The following is a 20,971-nucleotide window of genomic DNA, read 5'->3' as shown; positions in this document are numbered from 1 at the left end:
AGGTGTTCTTCAAAGAACAGTGGCACGTCTCAACAGACACACAGACTGCCATTGTAACTTCCAGGCATCTCGGAGTCCTCCTAAAACAGGTTGCACCTTTTGTAAAATCTTCTGGCAATTTTCTGCGTGAAGACAATAAACCAGGCTGAAATCATAAATGCAGATAAAAATGTGTGTGAAGGCAGCTCTGAGTGTTCTTCCAGTGTTAGTTACTGGAAGAGTAACTAACTTCAGCAGAAGTTACTGATCACTGTCAGGAATTCTTTATGGTGCTTTGTCAAGCTGTACATGGAACACTTCTTTCCCATTTCCCCGGCAGTACTTGCATGCTGCCGGGCTTCTGCCATGGGTTGTGTAAGTGTACACTGCTGTTTGTGCTCCCTGGGAAGTGGCATTTGTCCTTTAGGTACTGCACAGACAGAAGGTTTCCAGATCTGATTGTCTGTGACACATGCACAGTGACTATTTTACTGTGTGACACCTATGATGCAGGGACATGTGTCCAGAGAGTCTATTTGGACTTTCTGGTTGCTGCTAAATAATACTTTCAGTAGAAGTCATGTTTTGTCTATACGTCTCCTGCAAGCTGTTGATCTTGAAGACACTGCACATATGTTGCAAATCAGGATTCACAGTGACAGATTGTACCATTAAGATTAAGAAAAAAAATAGTTACAGTTAAACAAAAACAAATTCAGAGATTTACACTAAGGAATGCAGAGAGAACACATGAGCTTCACAGCTAAAGTGTATCTAAGTTGGTGGATTTCTTCTATAGTTAGGAAGAGATGCACATTGTGCTGAAGCATGTAAAGAAGTACTGTCTGTAGAGCACATCAATACCCCATAAAGCAGGGGTTTTGCAAAATAATTCTGGGCATCACATTTTGTTAGAGTAGTGGGCAAATTAAAAGTTCAAGAGGACAGTACAAATGATCAGAAGTTTGGGAACCAAGACTCGGGGTATGGGCTGGGGAGCAGGGTTTGTATAATCTAGAGCAGTGGGATTTGGCTTTTTTTTTTTCTCCCCTCTTTGCAAACGTAATGTTTTTTCCATGTTTAGAGTTGCAGACCAAATACAGAACTTTTTAAAGCCTATAGGTAATAGGACTCCTGTTTAAGTTATTTCTGTGGGCCCTTAAAAGTAGCTCACTGATGACAGGCTGAAAATTACAGATCTATAGAATAGAAGTTAGAAGACAGGAAAGGAGAAAAATTAATTAGAAGATGGTTTAAGAGAAAAAGACAAAAAGCTGTTCCCTGCATTCTTAGCAGTGTGAGACTAGGATAGTGAGCTTAAACTGCAGGAAGGAGGGATTACTTCATGGAACAAACCAGTTTTTTAGTAACACAACACACAGCTAGAGAAGCTGCAGAAGGCAGTATGTTAGAGGAGAAGGTAGACAAATACTTGGTGGGCAGGAGGAAGATGGCCTGGATCATTTCTGTGAGCTGGATGTTACAGCTCAAATAATTACATTTACAGTGACCAGAGTTGCTTTGCTCATAATGAATAGTGCTGAAGAAATACTGGTTTATTCCTGAAAGGTGACCACATGTCCATTGTGGATTGCTACTTTACTCTGTTGTGTGGGAATACATCCTGGGGAATGGGCTTGGCCTCATGGCGTACAGGACACAGGGGGTACGCATAGGCCTCTTTGGGAGGTGCATGTGCTCTGCTTCTCAGGGGCTGTAGTCCAAAGTGGTAGATGTCAGCAATTAAACGTGCTGTGCAGCAATGGGATGAAAAAAATATCCTCTACGCCTTGTGTGTAAAGCAGCTTTATTGTCATCTTTAGCTGTCTGAGTTGCCTTCTTGCTTTTCCCTTGCCTCCCCATGACACCTGTTCTTCTTTATCAGGCAGTGCATTTACAACACATTGGTGCAAGCTGGGAGTTTTAAGAGGTGTTTATGATTACTGCTATGAGCTGTGTTTGTGGGTTACTCTAGGAGCCATCTAGTGGTACACTAATCCTGTTAAAATGTGTATAATAACAAAATATCTGTAGTTGTAACCAAGTCATGCTCAAAACGTGTGTGCATCCATGTATAAATATAATTAACTTTTGTTATTTCAGCTACAAGAAGAAAGATGCAGATTTATCTGTGGCTCAGGGTCGCATTAAGGATCTTGAAGTGCTGTTCCATAGAAGTGAAGCAGAACTCAATACTGTCCTGAATGAGAAACGCAGTCTGGAAGCCGAGGTGGCCGATTTGCGTGCCCAACTTGCTAAGGTATGGCAGTGAATGCTTCCCTGCTTTAGCACAGGAGAAGCTATGTATTGTAAAACTTGTTATTTTTCTTTGCGCTTAGTTTGCAGCCTGAACACCATTGATCCAGTTCACTTAGTGCTTAACCTTTGTCTGCCCCTCTTGCATATAAAACTAAATTGTAAGGAACCAAAGCAACACGGTGTTTTAGAAATTTTGCTAGTCAAAAGCTTATTTAAAAATTAAAATATTAAAAATTCCTGGTGTGTCTGTTTATGAGATACCAGGTTACTGAATGTTGTCCTTTGTAAGGTGCTGTATAATTTTAAACTTATATTGGAGTACCCAGTACCCATTACACTACCAAGAAAAAGAGCATGCAATGTATTGTGCTTGAGGAATTAATAATCCTCAGCTCCATTATCGTATTGCATTGAAATAATCCCATGTTTTAAATAACTAGTCTATAAACATGAAAGCTTGTTTTAAATATTCAGACACACACACACTTTTTCTTTCTTTGGGTTTTTTTTTTGTTTTTTTGTTTTTTGTTTTGTTTTTTTTTTGAAAATCAGTGGCTTGACAATAGATTTGTTGTTGTGAATAATTGGTTCAAAGATGTCAAATGAAGATCCTAAAGGGATTATAGATGGAAAATAGGGATCCAGACAAAATTACATCTTTATCTTTAAAATTCTTTACTAGGCTGAAGATAGTCATGCTGTGGCTAAGAAGCAGCTGGAGAAGGAGACACTCATGCGTGTGGATCTGGAGAATCGGTGCCAGAGCTTGCAAGAGGATCTGGATTTCAGGAAGAATGTGTTTGAGGAGGTATTAACAACCTAGTAATCCCATCATAGTCTGAAGATTATGTAGCTTTTATTCAAACTAACTATAAACAATTACTAACTAGTTCAGGTAGGAAAAATCAGTATTACCTTTGCTATAAATGGGTTGAGTAATAATGGTGATGGTTTTGCAGGAGTTACATGGTAAATCAGTGGCAGAGCTGGAATGAGAGCCAAGTGACAAGGGTGTTGTTCTGTGAGATTGGGCAGGTGAGCTAACTGACTGAGTGGGAAAGGGAAAGTCTCTTTCCCTCTCTCTGGACCTGGTTGCGTGGCACTTCATACTTGCACCAACTTTGGTGGGTGTTGGACCTGACTGTAACCTGTTCTCATTGACAAGAACAGTGTGCAATTACCCTGCTTTTTGCAGGGATATTTTTCTGCCTGTTTAGTGAGTTGAGTTAGCTCATAGTGATTCTAGCGAGGACCAGAGTTTTTGTAAAGTAAATAGTGGGAATGCACAGGTGGGGATTGGGAAAGGGAAGCATGATCTTCTCTCTGTACCAGATGCAAAGTGTTAGGTCAGTTTATTCCATCTTGTGGAAACCAACTCTGACCTTTGATTCGTCTGCATGCTCATTCAATTAATGGCTGCTAAGCAGTTGCCATATACTTCTGCCCTTCATCTCACCTATGCGAGTTGTCATGTGTGGCTTGCCGTGCACCAAACAATTTCAGCCTGATTAACTAGTAAACTAGGGTTTTTGGTTGAGTTTAATTCTTGCTAGCTTAGTGACCAAGTTGTGTCTTCCCACGGAATGAAACGAGTGCCCATACTGCATTAAAGGCTGGGGCAGGTCTCTGTGGCCAAGGAGAGGGGCTGCAGCAGAGCAAAGAAACCAACCAGGTAGGTCACACTGAGTTGTGCTGACCGTTTTCTCACTGCCATGCCCTGGAGTAGTTGGATTGCTGCGTGTGACTGCAGTGACAGACCCTTACTTGGTTGTAAGGCCTTAAAGTAAGTTTACTTCCTGAGGAGAGTTCTGTTGCTACTGACTAAAGGTGAAGCTGAATGAGACAATGGAATCTAATCTTAAAGCTTGCCATGCTGAAGTGGGCATGTTCCTTTAGCTGTCCCTGGAGCTCTGTGATACTTGTATGGAGCAATTCAACACGCTAAGAAAAGAAGGGAATTGGTTTCCTTTAGGTTAGTGAACTCATTTGATTCAGTGAAGGTTCCAAAGGTCTATTAGGGTTAGAACATCATGATTGGAGTGTGGCAAGTGAAGCCTGCTTATTCTAGTGGTGTTGAGCTGCTGGGTCTGTTCAGTCCTTCACCTGATAGTTTGTAGTCCCCCATGGTATTTTTGTGGCCTCCAAGGGGTCATTGCCTTGCAGCTACTGAGAGACTGCTGCTTGCTGGTTTTCCTGGTATAAAAATTCAACACAGAACCAGATCACATCAGGGCATATTGCTGTGAGTAGATGAGTCTATTTTTAGATGTAGAGCATTTCTGCAAAACAACTTGTTAAATTGTTCTGAATTTGCATTCGCCTGCTATGACTCCAGTCTAGGCTTGCAGAGCTTCACCTGCCTGCTCTTCATCCTCATGCTGCTACCTTCAGGCCTTCTCTCAGCACTGGGTGCTGCTCCCTTGTTTGTCCTAGGCTGAAGGGAGAAACTGTTTCCTTCTGATACCACGCATTCAGGCCAGGCCTCTTCAGGGCTCAGCATGAACAAGTGCATAAGTAGGTCTTACCTCACTAGTTTGGGAGCAGCGTACTCTGTGTCTAGTCATACTTGTCTAAAAATGAAAACTTATTAGTACAAACTGACCAGAAAATTGCTTGGGTTGTTGCTTTATTACTCATGTAATCAAAATCTAACAAGTCATCCAGTATATAGAAAAAGAGAAGATTTGCATGTGCTTGAAAGTGAAATTTGAAGATGCAGTTTTTATCTATAGTGATTATTTTTTCAATATATCTTAATTGTCACAAAAGGTGTTTGTTTTTATCTGACTCCTTGTAGCCTGGGATTGGAATGTGGGGATGTATATTGAGAAGGAAAAGGTTTGTAGTGCAGCACATTGAATCTCTCTTTGCTGTGTAAAAATTCATGTTTTCTTCTCTCCCCCCCACCTTTTGACTTTTTTTTGTAGCATAAAGCAGCTATTTACTTAAATTGTATATGGATATTTTTAAACCTGTTTTTAAGTTGGATCACTTCTAAGAATCGTATCCTTCCTACTGAGAACAGTAATTTGCATTTGTTAGTACCTGCAGTAATTCTTATGCTTAAATGCATTTAGTACTGTAGCTTCTATATACTATAATTAGCACTGAAATAGTTAATTGTTGTCTGAATGTAATTGCTTGTACTGTTTACCCTAATGTGGGAATTTGTCTTCATTTCTTTTTTTTTGTGTGTAGGAAATAAGGGAAACAAGAAAACGACATGAACATCGTTTGGTAGAGGTGGACACTAGTCGCCAGCAGGAGTATGAATCCAAAATGACTCAGGCCCTGGAGGATCTGCGAAATCAACATGATGAACAAGTCAAACTCTACAAAATGGAGCTTGAGCAGACCTATCAGGCTAAGGTAACCACTGCTGCCCACAGCGCTGTCTCACAGGACGTCCAGTTGGTGAGATAAAACCATTTCCATCAGTCTTACTGTCTTTAAGGAGACAAGTAATTATAATATGAAGAAGGTTTGTCCTGGTGTTCACATGCCTCCTCTGGTGTTGTGCGCAGATGCATTTCCAGGCAGGTTGTAGCCAGAGGTAATAACTAGGAATAGCTTTTGTCAAGAAAGGTCAGTTTGTGAGAAAACATGTGGAACTGTTGATCACTGCAGAGAACACAGAGGGGGAACAGTGGATCTCATGTAACAGCTGATTAAATAATGTCTTCTGCTGTAAGGGTTTTTTTTCCTTGATGTCAGTAGATCCAGTTATTCCTCAAAAATGGAGGTGGTGGAGGACACTTGCAATAGGTGCAATGTGTTGGCTCTAAGAAGCTGGAGGCATGGGTTAGAGAGCTCAGGGAATGGCTGTGTTTCAATATGGGCTTTTGCCTGGATGCAGTGAGCTTGCAAACTAATATGGACATACTGAGAAGGGTCTCCGTGTCTAAGGTTGCAGTGTCACTTTACCCTTACTGTGGCCTTGGCAATGTTCTTACTAGCCCCAATGCTCTTCTGAATCTGTTTAAGCCTTATGACATTTCAATCGTCTAAGTTAGTTCTGGATTGGAAAATTACTAGATGCATTTCATGGTTTCATTGGTGGCAGGGAAACTTCAGGCAAGGTGTGGAACTTTTTTGACTAGTTTTGGTGATGAAAACCATGGTCTATAAATCATAGAATGGTTTGGGTTGGAAGGGACCTTTAAAGGTCATCTAGTCCAACTCCCCTGCAATAAGCATCTTCAACTAGACCAGGTTGCTCAGAGCCCTGTCCAGCCTGACATGGAATGTTTCCATGGACTGGACATCAGCCACCTCTCTGGGCAACCTGGGACAGGGTCTCGCCACCCTTGCCATAAAAAAAAAAAAAAAAAATTCTTCCTTTGATCTAGTCTTAAATTTTCCCTCTTTTAGTTTAAAACCATTACCCTTTGTCCTATCACAACAGGCCCTGCTAAAAAGTCTGTCCTCATCTTTCTTGTAAGCCCCCTTTAAGTACTGAAAGGCTGCAGTGAGGTCTCTGTGGAGCTTTCTCCTCTCCAGGCTGAACCCCCCCAACTCTTTCAACCTGTCCTCACAGTAGAGGGGCTCCAGCCCTTGGAGCATCTTTGTGGCCTCCTCTGGCCCCACTCCAACAGCTCTGTGTCTTTCTTATACTGAGGACTCCACAGAGCTGGAAGCAGTGCTCCAGGTGGGCTCTCAGCAAGGCAGAGTAGAGGGGAGATGTGAACATAGGAGCAATTTAATCCAGGAGAACCCTGCTTAAACTTAATAAATATTTGCACTCTTTTGGTTTATCTGCCTGTTGTTGGGGATGAGTGGAATGCACCTCACTCAAAAGAGAGAAGCAGCAATTTGTTTTATTGAGGTAAAATAATAATTTGACAGAGTTCAATAAGTTTGATGGAATTTACCAGTGGTTTGACAAGGTTCAGCAAGTTTGATGGCAAGGTTTGCCTTGTTATTGCATGGAAGGAATGTATGAAGGAAAATTGAGTTAGATTCTCCCAGAGACTGAAGATGCAAAGAGAAAGGAGATCCTTGCTGTAGAGTCAGGAGGTTCAGAGTGGACCCCCTTACTTCCTAAACTCCTTTTGGAGCCTGGGTGCATCTGGAACCAGTTTTAATCACAAGAGTTGGTCAATGGTTTATGTTTAATGGAATTATCCATACAATGTTTATAATAATTTGTAGCAGCTACATGGATTAGTAAAGCTTCATAGTGTGCTGTATCAGTCACTTCCCAAGGATCTGTTGCGGGTGAGGGATCTCTCTGCCTTGGGCAAGGAAAGATCTCTTAGTCTCAAGTAAGGAATCTCTGACCTGGCAAGGTGTCCCTGCTCCAGGGGGGACCCCCTGGTGCAGCCCAGCTGCCCTGCAGGGAGAGCTCCAGTTGGGCACATCCTGACGGTAATATTTATAAGGTGGAGTAGTTGGCTGTTAGTAAATGGCATACACACAGGAGATGTCTTCGCTTTAGCTCTGGTATCTTGTTCCATGCTTTGGTTATCTTACGCTTTTGGGTTTTAAAACCACCTTTAAATCCTTTTCAAGATACCTTCACTCACTTGTACATGAGCCAGAAGCTTCCCAACTCACAAGTTCACCCTGAAGGTGAGGATGTGAGGCTTGTCAACCTGAACCAAAGTGCAATTAGAAATCACAAAATGACAGAATGACACAAAGTCAAGTCTATCAGTCACACCTGTGCAAATCCTGGGAGAGCAAAGCCTAGTTCATCCACACTGGGAACATGGGAGGAGTAGTAACTCTGTAACTGATTGAAGGTTACAGGGTTTTGGGGGGGGTTTGCTGCCAGGGTTTACCCTACCTGAAGGAATTAGGCAGCTGCCAGTTTTCTGATTATTGAAAGTACTTGCCAGTAATTACAGCCGTTTCTAATTCTTTTGTGGTGGAGAAATGACAGTGCTGCTAACATTGTTCTCCCCCACCCATCACTGAGACTCCCTTTGAGTTCTTTGGTTTGATGATTTGCAGTCTGAGAAACATTGATCTACAAATATTTAACCGTTTTTTAGAGTAGCAACAATATAGGTAATAGATACTAAAAACCAAAATCAAGTACAGTTAGCAGTCTTGGCATTATTCACAGAAGTTAGTATCATAGGATATTTTTATCTGAGATATATGGATTGACCTGTCATAGTCCGAAGAAGACCCAGGGCAGAAAATGCCTAATAAAATAACAAGAACAAAATGTCTGCAAAATACAGACTTAAAAGAATGGAAAAGTGACAAGATTTGAACAGGGAGGTGAAAAAATTAATCTGCTTTTCCCTCACATAAAAGGTAGTGGTTGTTATGGATGAAGTTGGAATTTGAAGGGAGAAACTGTCTTAGCTGTGAGCTTCATGCTGTGGATTTCTGGATAAAGATGTGTTCCTGTTCAGAGAGTGCCTGAGCTGTTAAGGAATATGATGTCGAAGCAAGTCGTTAAGTTTAGCTACTGAGCTTCTCCAGGATGAAAGGGGTTTGGGTAAAAGCTCACTTCTTGTCTGACCTTTGATAATAAGCAATAGAAATTCTAAATGTGAGAATTTGGCACTATGTCAGATTGACTGTAATGAAACAAATAGCTGTCAGCATTCAAATAACTTTTAATTTTTAACTTTACAAGAAGTAATGGCATATATCTTTGACTTGAAGTTCCTTCAAAATTCTTAGCCTAAAGAAGGCTGTATGTGTGTTATCTTCCCTACTCGGAACCCTGTGAACAGCAGAGCTAATGAAGATTGAATTTATAAAGCTTTCTTCTGTGTGGTTGAAGAATGTGTTCTGCCTGGTACTCTTCTTAGAATTGGGGTAGTTCAGCTCCGAGGTGGATTCCATGGTGTGTAGCAGAATTGTTGAACTCCAGCTGCAAGGTGTGAAAAGGATGCTTTTTCTAGCTATCTGCTTTGAAATTTCTCATGTAATGGGTTTGAGCTCCATCGTTGTTGTCTCAGATTTGGTTAAAATTAGCCACAAGAAATGAAGCTTGTTTACTAGGTGAAATGAACAAAAGCTGGAAACAAATTCAACAAGAAAGAGAATAGCCAAAAGCATTGTTTTGCCTCTGGGGCAGGGTGCGATCTGAAGTGCTGTGGGTAGTTTTAGTCCTTCTTGAAAAGGTAGTACAGAGTAATACTGAGGAGGCTACGACAGACAATTAGGAGTGTGAAACAACTCCTGCATGAAGAAAGTTAAAACTTAATCTGGGAAAAGAGAATGAGTTGAGGAAGGTTAAATGGATGTCTGTAAAAGGATAAATAGCATGGAGAAGGTGAATGAGGAGAGATTGTTTATTATTTTTCAGTAGAAGTAGGGACAGTGAGTGTCCAGTGGCAGATTTGGAAGAAACAAAAGAAGGTTGTTCTTCATTAATATATAGCTAAACTCCATGCCCCATAAATTCAAAAAGCAGAGAAATTCCTGCCTGAAAAATCCATGAGCTAGTAAGCATAAAAATCTCTCTCTGGCATAGGAACTCTCCAAGTTGCAGATGACGAGCTGAGACGTGATGCCTGTGGAATGTTTTATTGAGCTCAGTCCCTGGGCATCCAGGGGACACTTAGAGCAGGAAGCAAGCAGAGCCTGTGCTCTGACCCACTGTGATGCTTCTTAGGACAAACGGGCAGGTTGTATGGTCATATGAACCTCAGGTTTTGGAAACTATAAGGTTGCTTGTATAATGGAAGAGCTAATAGACTTTTTTTTTTTTAATGGCACAAGCAAATCCTATAGGAATAGGACTGAAATAGATTTTCCTGGCCCTTTGGGCATTTCCCTAATGTTACGCAATTCTTACCATAAACTTCTCAGAAGTCCTTTTAAAAGTAGTTTTAAATAGCTTCTATTTTTTAACCAAAAGGATATTTGCAGGGTATTTAACTCAATGCAAGCGACTTATATAAAACTTGCCTTCCAGCTGGAGAATGCCAAACTGTCCTCTGACCAAAATGACAAAGCTGCTGGTGCAGCTCGAGAGGAGTTAAAGGAGGCTCGCATGAGAATAGAAGCTCTCAGCTACCAGCTTTCTGGCCTTCAGAAACAGGTAAAGGGACTAAATTTGCTTTTATCTCTGATACAGAGCACACTGTATGTTTTTTTATATATAAATGTTTCTGTTCCTTCATATTTTCTGAATTTTATGGAGGGAAATCTTTATGTTCATTTGGGAGGGAGATAAATTTTTAACTTTTTTACTGTACCCACATAGATGCCAACTGGGTTTTCCATTGTGCTGTCTACCTAGGCTAGTGCAGCAGAAGATCGCATTCGTGAATTGGAGGAAATGATGGCTGGTGAGCGGGAAAAGTTCCGAAAGATGCTCGATGCGAAGGAGAGGGAAATGACGGAAATGAGGGACCAGATGCAGCAGCAGCTTACAGAGTACCAGGAACTGCTTGATGTTAAATTAGCACTGGACATGGAGATCAGCGCTTACCGAAAACTCCTAGAAGGAGAAGAGGAAAGGTACGTACAGATTCCACATTCTTTTCTTTGGACTAACAGGTGTTATTTTCATTTCTTATGGTTATTTTTTTTACCATTTGAGTAGGAACGCCCAGATTTTGTTTCACTGAAGCCATATTGGCTTCACACCACAATGTGTTGCATGGAACACGTATGTGGAATGCTTGCAAGTGTACTCATCTGAATGCTGTCTTTATTTTATTTTCATTTTTATGATGGTCTGTGGAGTACAGTGGAGTATATCATTGTGTGCTTGACATTCATCTCTTTAAATTTAAGTGCTTATACTTCTGTATTTTCCTTTTTAAATGATGTGGCCAGTGTGTTTAGCAGTTGATGCACTGGATAGGAGGGTTAAGTCATTTGTGTTGCTCTCATTAGCCATGTCACATAATCATACTACCAGAAAATTTCTCAGGGATGGATAGCCCTCCCCCTTTCATATGTCGTCTTCCTGATGCACAGGGTGAGGCTGCTTTCGGCCTTGGGGCATATTACGTGCTGGTTACTGAGCATATTGTATCTTTATTGCTTTGTGTGTAGTTCCCTGGATGTGTTTATTAAAATGCTTGCTTCGTTGTGTTAAGGTTGAAGCTCTCTCCAAGTCCCTCCTCCCGTGTTACAGTCTCTCGGGCTACCTCCAGCAGCAGCAGTAGCAGTACTTCCCTTGTTCGCTCTTCCCGGGGCAAGAGAAAACGTATTGAAGCGGAGGAGTTCTCAGGCAGCGGAACAAGTGGAATTGGCACTGGAAGTATTAGCGGGAGCAGTAGCAGCAGTAGCTTCCAGATGTCCCAGCAAGCTTCAGCTACAGGAAGTATCAGCATAGAAGAGGTAGACCTGGAGGGCAAATACGTTCAACTTAAGAACAACTCGGAGAAGGTGAGTGTCAGCAGAGCTCCTAGAAAGCAAAGAGGAGGAGCTAAATGGGAATGTTCCACAGCTGTCTGCAGCACAAGTAGGTGGAGTCACTTGGAGAGCAGGAGCAACATCTCAAGGTGCAGCATCCTGCAATAATAAACGAGGACACTTGAAAGTTGAACATTACAGTGTGCTAACACGAGTGTAATGTTTGCTGCAGGAAGAGAACACAGTTTATGTCCCAAATGTCTAAACGTGTTGTGGTACCTTGTGCATTTAAATAGCCTTGCTGGCTCTAGCAGAGCTTTTTTGTGTGAAATGTGTATTTCTTTAAATTTTACTGAATGACCTTACAGGATGTACGCTTCAGACTATTAATGGGTATAGAAAAATACTTTCAAGTTAGAATGCAGATGTCTAACAACCATGTGAATTAATTTAGATTAACATTATTTTAATAACAAGGAGACCTAGAGAAAGCTCTGATGCCTGCTTTCTCTGTTTTGCTCGCCCTAAATAACCTTATGACTCTCTCTGTTAGGATCAGTCTTTGGGTAACTGGAGACTGAAAAGGCAAATTGGAGATGGAGAAGAAATTGCTTACAAATTTACTCCTAAGTATGTCCTCAGAGCTGGGCAGACTGTAACAGTAAGTAATACTTGCAGTATGTCAACAAAATATTCTTTTGTCGATGCTGTGGCAGTTGTAAGTCTGTCTGTAAACCAGGTACAGCCTGATACGGTGTATAACTTTGGATTTCGTGGACCTCGCTTTAGAGGAGCAGGATTTCAGTTATAAAAATACAGAACAGAAACTGATTTTCCATATTAGCACTTCAGTATTTAAGACCGTTTCAGGCCAACTAAGGAAGTTGAAGAAAAAGGTATTGGGGAGGAGGGGGGTGGTGTCAAGGACTGTTTCTTTTCAAATACCTTTGCCCAGGTTCAGAATGCTAATCCTGCTCAGCCTCTTACCGAAATAGGAACATTTTGGAGCATCTGTCGTTAAGTTTAAGACTGGACGTTCTTGGCCTTGACTGTAGTAGGACAGCTGCTCTTCTATAATTTTGCATTTTATTTTCAGTCTGTAACGTGTTCTTTCAGAAGACAAAAATGGCTTGCTTTTAATCAGTTTCAGCTATTTCTACTCAAGTATCAATTGCTCAGATAAATATATAACATTAAATTGGTACACTACAAGCTGCATTTTGGCTCTGTCCAGTGTCATCATTGCGACAGTGATGACTGCAATATTAGGTTTTTTCTCTTTTTATTTTATGGCTAGTGTTACTTTTTGTGGTAGACTGAAAATAATACCTGACTACAAGTAATGGTGTAGGTAAAAGATTAAAACTGCCATTGGAATTTAGAAAAAGAACACTGGTATGTAGAGAAAAGTAGGAGAATAGAGGATTCTGTATATTTAAAAATTAAATATGTATGAATAGCTGATTACAGAATGTCTCACTAGATTTGGGGTGCGGATGCAGGCGTATCTCATAGCCCCCCTTCTGTTCTCGTGTGGAAGAATCAAGGCAGCTGGGGCACTGGAGCAAATATTCGCACATACCTCGTCAACTCTGAAGGAGAGGTAGGCTGTGTCTGTGGGCTGGGTTATCTCCTGGGCTTTAATTTGGGGAAGGAGGGGAGGGGACAGATGACAAAATCCTGATCTTAAGATCTCCCCTATTATCTTCTAAAATAAGACACTTTATAACACTGAAATAATTAAATATCTTTACCTAACTTGAGATTGCGGGGCAATTTTGGGAAACTGCGATTATCACCCATGACTTTTTCATCCTATTTTAGGAAAACACCCTGCTAGTAGAGAATTTGTTGGGAATTCGTGTTTTCAGAAGAGACAAAATAAGTGTTGCTGGCAATTCAAATTTGTATTACATAGTACCTATGATATTCTGGGATGCAGTGTAAATATTAACATAGGAAGATAGCTGTCCTTTCAATATTGGAAGCGTATCAGAAGTTTTCATTTGGCACAGGTTCCTGTGTATTCTGCAGTGTCCTGCATCTGCCCACAACTGGTTTCTTAAAACCATCCCTGCAGAAGACTCCTGCAAGGGAGGATCTACTTTGGCTATTATTCCTGAACGTGCCATTATCCCATGATCTGATAGAAACAGGAGAGTGAAACAGACCACAGTTGTATCAGTTTTCATGCTGCATTTCTTGCTGGTAATTCTGTAGAAGCACTTTGTGCAGGAGCAGCATCACAGGACGAAGTAGGAGGGACAGTCGTTTGTACAAATAGAAAGCTGACTGGCTTAGTGTTCAAATAGAAGTGGTTAAATGGAATCTGAAAAAATTTCAAATCCATGTCTGTTCCCAGTGTGGTTACCTTTAGCATCCCTGCTTAGAAGGGTATGTTTAGAGTGACTTTTTCCAAGTAGAACTTTGCATCTGTGATTTCAGGAGTGCAAGCGTACAGAAATTTTTACTACGAAGTGTTAAAAATAATTTAATAATAAAGGAAGCTTCCTGAGGTTTTAGAATTCTTTTTAGTGGCTGATTTGGAATACCATCCTGATTATTGATACATGAAATTGATACAGAGTATTTAGTAGAAATTTGGAATATTCTTAATGCTGTGTAATTATACTGAGAAACTTTAGTTTATCACAGCTTGTAGCTGGGTCTGCTATGAGCTTATATAAAATTGACTAACATGGCTGCTGCTTCTCAAATCCCTAGGTAATAAAAGAAAATTCCTGAAGCTAAATTACATTACCATGCCTTTTACTGAGTAGAAATAAGAATGTTGTGGCTTGCAGGATATTACCAGTATTTGCTTGCATAGCTAATGTTAAATTGAGGGCAAGGTGCTTTAAACTCTCCAAAATTTAATTAGGAGTACTAGATTTATGTATATTATTATTGGAGTAAATTACGTTGACTTAAGTGATCTCCTTATCTGTCATTTTGTGTAGGAAGTTGCAGTGAGAAGTGTTACTAAATCAGTAGTTGTGCGAGAGAACGAAGAGGAAGAGGATGAAGCGGAGTTCGGAGAGGAAGACCTTTTCAACCAGCAGGTAGTAAGATGGAGACCAGATGTTTAATTTGTGACTTTTTGGTTGGATTAATCAGGCATAAGCTTTAGGGAGAGTCCCTTCAAGTCTTGCCAGCTCCGAACTTCGTAGTCCATTTTTCTGATGGATGCTTGCAGAGGAGGATCTCACAGCCCTGCAGTGTTACTGCGGAGCACAGCAACTCTCTGACCGTGAGCAATTGCTGCTTGAATCAGTCCTGGTGCAGCTCGAGCAGTGGCTGATGTCAGGTCAGGATGCCAGGGTATCTGTGGAAGGATGCGACAGGTCGCAGATTGACAGCATTGCAATGACATAGGCTATTATAGGGTTAGTAAGACTAGTTCTAGACAGTGTTCCTCCCATTCCAGTATTTGCTTCTCTATAAAAAAGAGTCTGTGTCATTCTTGCTGTTAACAGAATTATAACAATTGGGAAAAATAACCACTAAAACCCAGGAGGAGCAGAGGGCTTCTGTTGCTGCCAGCTTCAGTTTATTGGTTACATTCTGATAGTATTTACCTGCTACGTCTGAAATAAACTTGCTTTTTCTTAATAATAGCTCTGATATGTTTTCATAACCCTTAGTTAAGTACTGTGAAATAACTGACCAGCAGCAATCAGAGTGAAGAGAAGGAAGGTACTTCATCCGAGTGATATCAGAAAATATTTTAAATTTATTTCAAACTCAAGCAGTTTGTTCTCCTACTGGGTGGCCATTAGTAGCTTTTTCACAAAGGCTCATTCTGTGCAAGTTTGAAGTTGAGTTCTGAAAGCTAAAAAAGCTGGTCTCTTGGAGATTGAGCAGTGTATTTGTCCCATAAAGCAACTGAAACAGAAGCTTTTTTTACCCAAAGAAGCAGTTATGCAGCATAGATCTCTCTCAAACGGAAACATCATTTCAAATAAGGGAAGGAGCTTCCTGTTCTAAAGCTGATGACATCGCGCTTTTCAGTTGTCATCTGTGTCAGTGTTGAAGGTGTGGAGATTTGCCCATCATGGGAAACCGCAACCAGAGTAGCAGAGCCTTAATCCGAAGGCAGTAGAAGAAGGCAGTAGACTGACTTCTCTGTAGCTGTGATGGTCCCTGGATAGAACTAAATTACAAAAAAAAAAAAGCTTTTAACAACTGAGATAACCAGGGTCTGGGCTTACAATATGAAAAGCTGGTAAGGATTGAGTTCAACTACGTTTGTCTTATTTTAGGGGGATCCCAGAACAACCTCGAGAGGATGCTCAGTGATGTGAAGAAAGAAAAAAGAAACTTGCTTTTTTGTTGTTTTGGTTTTTTTTTTCATTTATTTCCTTTTATTTTTGCTATTTTTTTCCCTCCAGAGCCACTGAAAACTATTTTTATATGCATCATCTGATTTCTTTGAAGTTTACTCCTTGGTACATTTTGATAAAAAAATTCAAAAAACAACCTTTACTGAACAAAACTGCCAGAATTTTTAATAGATTTATTCATGTTTCCTCCTCTTTGTTTAAACACTATATTGGAATACAATATTTTTCCTCATACAGAGTTTAAAGTCTTACGTACAAACCTGCAGCAGAAAAGAAACTTCTAGCTGACATGGGATGAGAGTCCTTGAGTAAGTCTGTAATTGGATATAGAACCAGGATAACTCAAGAAAAAAAAAAAAGAAAAGTGTGAGAAAGCGTGTTCATCTGCAGAGCCCCAGAAGAGCTTCACAGCAGTGCTTCCTCTGTGCTTTAAGAGAATGTAGTATCCTCAGCAGTGCCCAGCTTAGGAAAATTATAGGCTTTGACAGCCTAGTGGTAAAAACATCAGTGTCTGTCAACAGCTTAGCGCCAAATGATTATTTCAGAAGCAGGCGAATGATGGGTTCTGCTCACAACAGCTTAGGGTATGGAAGGGCGAAAACTAGAGTTTTATTTTCAGGGGATTTTGACATTGTCACCAATGAGACCTTGTTAAATCATGGATGCAAGTTACAATGCACAGTATTTGTGATGTTAAGCATCGTGATTTAATGCTTTTCACATATTCAGAATTAAACAGAATAGTTACATTTTCAGATGTTAAAATGGGATTTTAAAGGTTATCCTGTGTAAATGTTGACTTTTTTTAATCTGAGCTCACTGCAGCTTTTTCATACTTCCCTTATATTCACAGGGACATTGTCAGATATCTTAAAGAGCAGTATTTGCAAAATACTACAGAAATGGTTTAATGTCTTTTTTTAAAAAAGTTAAAAGGAATTACTGTTTAGGGCATAAGCATTGTTTTGCAGGTGTTCGAATGCTTTAAGTAAAGTCTAACAGTGAGTGAAGGTAGAATAATACTTCTTATTACAAAGATGCTTTTATGAGTAGCAGGTGACTTTTACTTCAATGTGATGCGGTTCGTATCTGACAGTGTCCCTTTAGCTTAAGGTTTCTTCTGCTGCATTTCTGTGGAGGTAGCTCTGACTCCCATAGGGTTACTATTCATATAGTAGTGCGTCTGTTAAGCACTAGGAAAAATACTTGGCTGCTCCAAAGAATGTATTGGCTACTGTACCAGCAAAAGTTGTTCTGTTTTGGTTTTTTTTTTTTCACTAGCTGTTAGTTTGAATACAAAATTTGGATACCATTAGATGCCAGCATAGAATCCTGTTTTTACCTGTACTGTTGAACTCTGATCTTGTCTTTCAAACAGTTCAGACTCATCAAACAAGCTATAAGGTTTGGATGTTTTCGGTGGCTTTTGGACATTATGTTCTCTGAACAATATTGTGACTGACGGATATAACCTAGAAAGTCAGTTTAGTGGCTTTGACTGATGGCTTTGTAATGCGAGCAGGGTGGGAACAAAGGGGTTTTTTAAGCTTACGGATTTATTTTGCCATTTAAAAATAAATCAAAGATGCTACTTTTCTCTACGTGAGTGGGATGACTGTATTATTGAAGGTAAACTAATAGAAATTTAGAACTCTTTTAAACCATTATCAGAAGATCTATTATAAAAAAGCAGGATGAAGATTTGGTTGTTTGGTCTAACGGGATAACTTTATCGATGCACTTGTCCATTTTTCTAAAGTAATTTTCCCACTCTGCTTGAGTAGAAGGTTAAATATGTAGTAAATCATGTCTATCTCTCTGTAAAATGTATCTTGTGAAATTATGTTTCTCAGACATACTGTTATCAATTACCTCCTCTAAATTTGTTTTTATGCAAATGAATGCAATCAATGTAAAAGTGTTTTTGCAGTGCACCTTCCAACCACTGGGCAGCATTTCCCTTTCTGACCCACAGCTTCTATAATATACTTTGCATAATGTTTGAGGGCTTTTTTTCTAAAGGTCTGTATTTATTTTTTTTTTTACATTGGCCAGTTTTCAGATTGCTTATTCTTTAAGATTGTCTTGTAAATTTGAGATAGTTCTGTGATCTTAAATACTAAAGCAATGAGTGTGTAGTTCATTTGCATTTTTTCTGTGACTTTCTTTTTTGTTTCATTTTCTCCTGTAAAGAATGGGCTGGGAAAGGCAACTTCAATGAGGAAAATGTCTTGCTACCTGAGCCATAGTTTTCTTAACAGCTACTGTATGGGAATGTGTCTTCTTGTAGCCTGATGGACTGGTGCTCACAGATCTGTTGTGATGAGCACAGTGCCCTTCGGTAACAGTCTGTGGAATTTGTCCTTGGATTTGGAGCTGTGTGCTTTAACTTTGGAAACAGTTTATTTTATTCTTCAGTACCATGTTTAGGTACATACATGTGTTCATATAAACCAGCAATTGTCACTGTGGGAAAAGCGGAATGCCAGCAGGCTAAAGGTGGGTGATTCTGTTGCCACAGTGCTTTCTAAAAGGTTACTAAAAATAGGAGAAATAATTCCTAGCTGTAAATTACAAGACACAGGAAAAACTACTGTATTCCATATATTTCCTTGTGTGTGTGTGTCTTCTCTAGATGCCATCCTTTCTTCTTGCTTTTGATGCTGAGCTGCAGTATAAAGGCACTGTCTCTTTACAGCTGGTGCTCTATACTGAGAGCTTTACCAAAAAGCATCATTTCTTTTATATTTTTTTCCTGACTTTCAAGAATTTCATTTTTTTTTTTCAGGATAATTAAAGCTTTTTGTTCAAATAAAATGTAGTGTCCCCTTGCCCTCTTTCCCTTTTTGATTGTCTATGTGAACCACTCTTTAAGAAGTTGGAGAATAGTCAGCATTTCTACTCCAGTGTCTGATACAGGTGTAGAGTTTGAAGTAGAAATGGATTTGACTTGGGAAGAGAAGAATTACCATAAGGCTTCTCTGATTAGGGAAACTAACCAGTATAGCTTTTATCAAAAGTAGTTACTGGAGTGTAACTACCTGTATGGATTTTTCTTAGAAAAATAAGCAAACAACTTTTATTCTGGATGAAACAGTAAAAAAGATTCCTAAATGATTCTCACTCGTTAAGAGGGGAAAGGAATAACAGAACACCTGCAGCAGAATAGTTAAGCCATTATTTTCACTGTGTAGATTGTAACAGTATCATATAAACTAGGAGGGATGCATACTACCTGCTCCTTAGTTTGTACCAGGTGAAAATGCTTGTGTCAGAACACGGCCATCCACCTGCAGACCCGTGGAACGTGGTGTCCTGCAGAGGGAGAGATGGCTACAGAGAGCTGCTGACGTTTCATGCCACTTCTTTCTCCCTCACTTCTGTATTTGTGACTTCAGCTTTTGTGTTGCAGTAACTTATTCCAAGTCACAGCGTGGCCATGATTCCTTTGTTGCTGCACAGCTTTGTTTCCCAGTGTGTCTCCTTAGGCTGGCTGGGGATTCTGGACTTGCCCTGGCAGAACCAATAGTTTACACTGCTGCGTTGATCACTGGTCTTCAGCACTGTTTTGCCATTAGATGGGTGTTGCCTGGCACAATTTGTAGCAGGAATGAAAAGTCTCAGGAAGAAAATACCCATCTGCTTCCCATGCCCTGTCACATAAAAGCCAGACGAGGTTGTCTGCAGCTTGCATTAGTCAGGAAAATTGTATTGCCGTGTGAAGCAGACCCTACTGTGAAAGGAGATCACTTAATGTGCATGTTTGTCCTTGAACAACAGACACCTCATGTTCAGTTCAGGGATCTTACTGGCTTTTATACATCCTTTTTTTAAATACTTGTCCTGTATAAAGGCCCTTTAACTGCAACCTGAACAGGGGTTAGTTAGAAGAGGCTTTTAGAAATCCTCTCTACACCCCAGAATAATTGAGAATGTCTTTTTTGTTGTTGTTGTTGTTGTTTGTTTTTGTGCATCAGACTATGATGCTGTATGAAAACATGTGTGCTGGGTATTCCTGTTTCTTGTAGCCACTTGTCTCACTTCCTCACTGTTAAGCCACTCTGTCTCTTTCTGTATTTTCTTTTGAAAGTCTTATCTTTAAACAAAGGCATATCTGTATTGTTACTGGATTTTTTTCCACTGTTGGGTCCAAGCCCTGTGTGACCATGAAACAAAAATCTGTTGTAAACCAGTGAGTGGAAGGTGAGATAGTGATTGCATTTCTCAAAGCACTGTTTTAGCTGAATGTCAGGACAAATTATATTGGAGAGTTTCTTTTTTCACTTAAAATGGCCTGGGAAACAGAATTTTTATTTGCCCTTGAATATGCTTAGCTTTAAACCAGTTACAGTAATTTAAAAGTGGGGTTTTTTTATACAAGACCATATTTACATGCAATTATTATTTGTAAACATAATGCCTTTCTTGAAATGCTAAGGTCTAGAGAATGAAAAAGATGCTTAATATTGAAAGACTCTGAGAATAGCACAAGCAGTGAATTGACTTGGAGTTCATGAAAATAAAATGTGTTCTATTGAACTTCCAAATTTTCTAGTTAGCTTTTAATGATGTGATGATTCCGTGCTGATGAGGTAGATGTTACAGTGTACTCCAGCTACCCAGATCATCGTTACACTAAAATCACAAGCAATAAGCTGTCTTAAACAAGTTTAAGCCAAAATGCTTTCCATTTGGGCAGAATAATACCTTCTCAGTTGAATTCTATTTTTGTAACAGTGATGCCTTGTGACTTGAATTGTGTTTTCTTTATTTTTTAACACAATCTTTATTCAGATACCTCTGGTTTTAGGTCACTGGTCAGTTTAACTGACCACCTCTGGTCAGCTGCTACAGATGAGGATTTGGAAGGTTCACGTTTTTAAGGAATAGTGAAAAAGGTTGCAAATTGAAATATAAAGACACAATGATGAAAATGTTCACATGGAACTTATGAAAACTACATAATGATCTAGACTTTATCATTTCAAAGTGTTTTTTTTCTTTTTAGAATATGCATGCCAAATGTCTTGTCTTTTTCAATGATTTGTAATATACATTTTATGACTGGAAACTTTTTGTACAACACATTCGAATAAATGTTTTGCATTTTA

General features: G+C 39.8%; 1 protein-coding gene across 1 annotated transcript in view; it reads left to right on the top strand.

Annotated features, from left to right (window-relative positions):
- The window catches only part of LMNB2 (lamin B2), a 37,091-nt gene extending 16,120 nt beyond the window's left edge, over nt 1-20,971 (top strand). The window contains exons 3-12 of the mRNA XM_014962733.1: nt 2,083-2,239; nt 2,921-3,046; nt 5,437-5,607; nt 10,124-10,249; nt 10,451-10,671; nt 11,259-11,550; nt 12,071-12,178; nt 13,001-13,120; nt 14,478-14,579; nt 15,780-20,971. Coding sequence (XP_014818219.1) covers nt 2,083-2,239; nt 2,921-3,046; nt 5,437-5,607; nt 10,124-10,249; nt 10,451-10,671; nt 11,259-11,550; nt 12,071-12,178; nt 13,001-13,120; nt 14,478-14,579; nt 15,780-15,821 — 1,465 coding nt within the window. The 3' untranslated portion in view covers nt 15,822-20,971. The remainder of the gene's footprint in view (nt 1-2,082; nt 2,240-2,920; nt 3,047-5,436; nt 5,608-10,123; nt 10,250-10,450; nt 10,672-11,258; nt 11,551-12,070; nt 12,179-13,000; nt 13,121-14,477; nt 14,580-15,779) is intronic.

Source organism: Calidris pugnax, unplaced genomic scaffold, assembly GCF_001431845.1.
Source record: "Calidris pugnax isolate Ruff unplaced genomic scaffold, ASM143184v1 scaffold952, whole genome shotgun sequence".
Classification (NCBI taxonomy): Eukaryota; Metazoa; Chordata; class Aves; order Charadriiformes; family Scolopacidae; genus Calidris; species Calidris pugnax.
Note: the sequence above shows the minus strand (reverse complement) of the source record. Positions and strands in the feature narration are given on the sequence as shown.